Source organism: Bubalus bubalis, chromosome 6 (genome assembly GCF_019923935.1).
Source record: "Bubalus bubalis isolate 160015118507 breed Murrah chromosome 6, NDDB_SH_1, whole genome shotgun sequence".
Classification (NCBI taxonomy): domain Eukaryota; kingdom Metazoa; phylum Chordata; class Mammalia; order Artiodactyla; family Bovidae; genus Bubalus; species Bubalus bubalis.
In genome coordinates, this window is record NC_059162.1 from 11285119 (window position 1) to 11287951 (window position 2833).

General features: G+C 40.5%; 1 protein-coding gene across 1 annotated transcript; it reads left to right on the plus strand.

Moving 5' to 3' along the window:
• The first annotated feature begins 785 nt into the window (after positions 1-785).
• On the plus strand, positions 786-1739 carry LOC102414573 (olfactory receptor 6P1). The gene has a single exon (XM_006060344.4). The coding sequence runs from the start codon at positions 786-788 to the stop codon at positions 1737-1739; it is 954 nt and encodes a 317-aa protein (XP_006060406.4).
• The last annotated feature ends 1094 nt before the right edge of the window (positions 1740-2833 follow it).

Genomic DNA, 2833 nt, shown 5'->3' on the forward strand with positions numbered 1-2833 from the left:
CAATATCTTTAATTTAAGCACATCTGCAAAGACTTTCTCATAGATGTCACGTTTACAGGTTCCAGGAATTAGAACATGGATAGCTTTTTGTGGTCTATTTTTAACCCATCACCTGGGGATGAGAAATATAATTCTAGCACAGAAAATGTACCTAAAAAACTTGCAAAATGAATGAAAAAAATTACTCTTTTTTCTGGTACAGAATTCCATTTTCTCTTTTATACTGAATTAATTCTCCAACTGTGAAAAAACAGTTCCCAAACCAACCACCCTTCTCCAATACTGCCTTGAACTATAGCTCAAGTAATGTCCCTGAGCTACTTCTTAGTTCAATTTCCCTTGAGAGATAAGCCCTAAAGCTCCATCTTTCTATCATTCTTTCTTTTATCCATTCCATAAAAAAAGTACTGAGTAAAGATTCTATGAGGGTTAGAAGTTTGTGGAAAGTAAAAAAAGAACATATCATAAATAAGAAAATAAATACTGAAATACTAAGACTTGTTTTGAAACCACTCAGCAAACATTTATCAAATACCCAGTGTTGTTATAACTGCTAAGCTATTGAGTAACAATCCTCAAGTCTAAGAGTTTTTCCCTGGAGGTGGGAGGTGATACAGGAAAGGGATGGAACAAAATGATGTACAAAATGGAACAAAATAATTGATAATATACTGTTGAGTATCTTCAAAAGGTTGTAATCTGGGGATGTCAGCAGTTTGATCTATTTGTCTTTCAACATCTTGCTCTTCCTGTTACTTTTTCAGGCAATCAAGTGGACAGAGATCATGAGAAATTTGAGTGGAGACCACACAGTAGGGTTTGTTTTGGTGGACTTCCCTACCTCCCCACCCCTTCAGCTGCTCCTTTTTGCACTCTTCCTTGTAATTTTTTTGTTGACATTGTTGGAGAATGCACTCATTGTTTCCACCATCTGGCTCACTCCAAGCCTTCATCGCCCAATGTTCTTTTTCCTTGGCCATCTCTCCTTCCTGGAGCTATGGTATATCAATGTCACTGTTCCCCGACTCTTGGGGGCATTTCTTACCCAGGAGCATAAAGTCTCCTATGTAGGTTGTATGACCCAACTCTATTTCTTCATTGCCTTAGCTTGCACCGAATGTGTCCTGTTGGCAGTCATGGCCTATGACCGCTACCTAGCCATCTGTGAACCTCTCCGTTATCCTAGTCTCATGCCCTTCAGTATGGCCACTCGCCTTGCTGCTTCTTCTTGGGGTAGTGGCTTCTTCAGCTCCATGATGAAGCTTCTTTTCATTTCCAGATTGTCATACTGTGGATCCAATATCATCAACCACTTTTTCTGTGATATCTCTCCACTACTTAACCTCACCTGCTCTAACAAGGAACAAGCAGAACTAGTAGACTTCCTCTTGGCCCTGGTGATGATTCTGCTCCCTCTAATGGCTGTGGTTTCATCATATGCTGCCATAATTGCCACTATCCTGAGGATTCCTACTGCCCAGGGACGTCACAAAGCCTTTTCCACGTGTGCCTCTCACCTGGCAGTGGTTGTTATCTACTACTCCTCCACTCTCTTTACCTATGCACGGCCCCGGGCCATGTACACCTTCAACCACAACAAGGTCATCTCTGTGCTCTATACTGTCATTGTACCATTTCTCAATCCAGCCATTTACTGCCTGAGGAACAAGGAAGTAAAGGATGCCCTCAGAAAGACAGTGCTGGGTAGGTGCCCCTGTTCCAGGGATATCCCAGATTGATGGACACTAAAACCTGACAAAAAAGGAACAGTATCCTAATAGTGACATATCAAAAAATCATAAAATAGACTTAACAGGACCAAAATATCAGTTAGCACCCTGCTTCTTTAAATAGTGTCAGGAAACTTCTTGATACAAACAAAAAATTGTGAATCATTGATCGTATAGAAGAGTTTCCAAACTAAGATTGAAATGGTTATAGAATCTCTGGGGGGTGTTAAAATGCATATTCCCAGAAAAATCTATGGAAAATCTGATAGAGTATGCATTGTTTGCCTAGTGGGTAAAGAACCCACCTGCCAATGCAGGAGACATAAGAGACATGGGTTTGATCCCTGCATGGGTAAGATCCCCTGGAGGAGAGCATGGCAACCCACTCCAGTGTTCTTGCCTTGAAAATCCAATGGCCACATGAGCCTGGTGTGCTACAGTCCGTGGGGTTGCAAAGAGCTGAACACAACTGAAGTGACTTAGCACACATGCCTTGTTTGCAACCCTGACATGCATAATTTTCAACTTCTTAAGAAGTCTTATTTCACAGCCAGTTTGAGATTCTTTACTCTACACCAAGGCTATTATTTTGCAAGTGAGAAAATAGGTAATAAAAGGGACTTGCTGATGCATATGTCAAGACAAAATGATGTAGAAATTGTTGTAGCAGTTTCAAGGACTTAAATTCTCAGTTCCTAATTCTGTGAGAATCACAGAAGTATAATTAAACCCCCCAAACTGAAACTAATGTCACCTAATGCGTACTCCTTATCTCTACAAGTCTTATACCCACTGCAAGTCAAAGGAGGAAGAAAATGCAGCACTAGTATTCAGCCATGTGTGCAACAATTAATATGGCTAAATAGTCATCTGCATCTCCTTCATGTTAACTGAAAAGTAATACACAGCTTATTGACCTCATGAGTGTTGGTTAGGAGATCAAACATTAGAGAACTTTCATGTACCTTCACCTTTGAATCTTCTCCAGCACTATGGCCAACTTCTGTTTCAACTAGCTGCTGCCTGAGTTATACCAGCTGCCAAATATTTTACATTTTGCCACTGGGGGCAAATGACTACAGGAACAGAAAATGTCTTAATAA

Bases quoted from the DNA above. Each gene is read 5' to 3' on its own strand.
- LOC102414573 (XM_006060344.4), top strand. From the start codon at position 786: ATGAGAAATTTGAGTGGAGACCACACAGTAGGGTTTGTTTTGGTGGAC.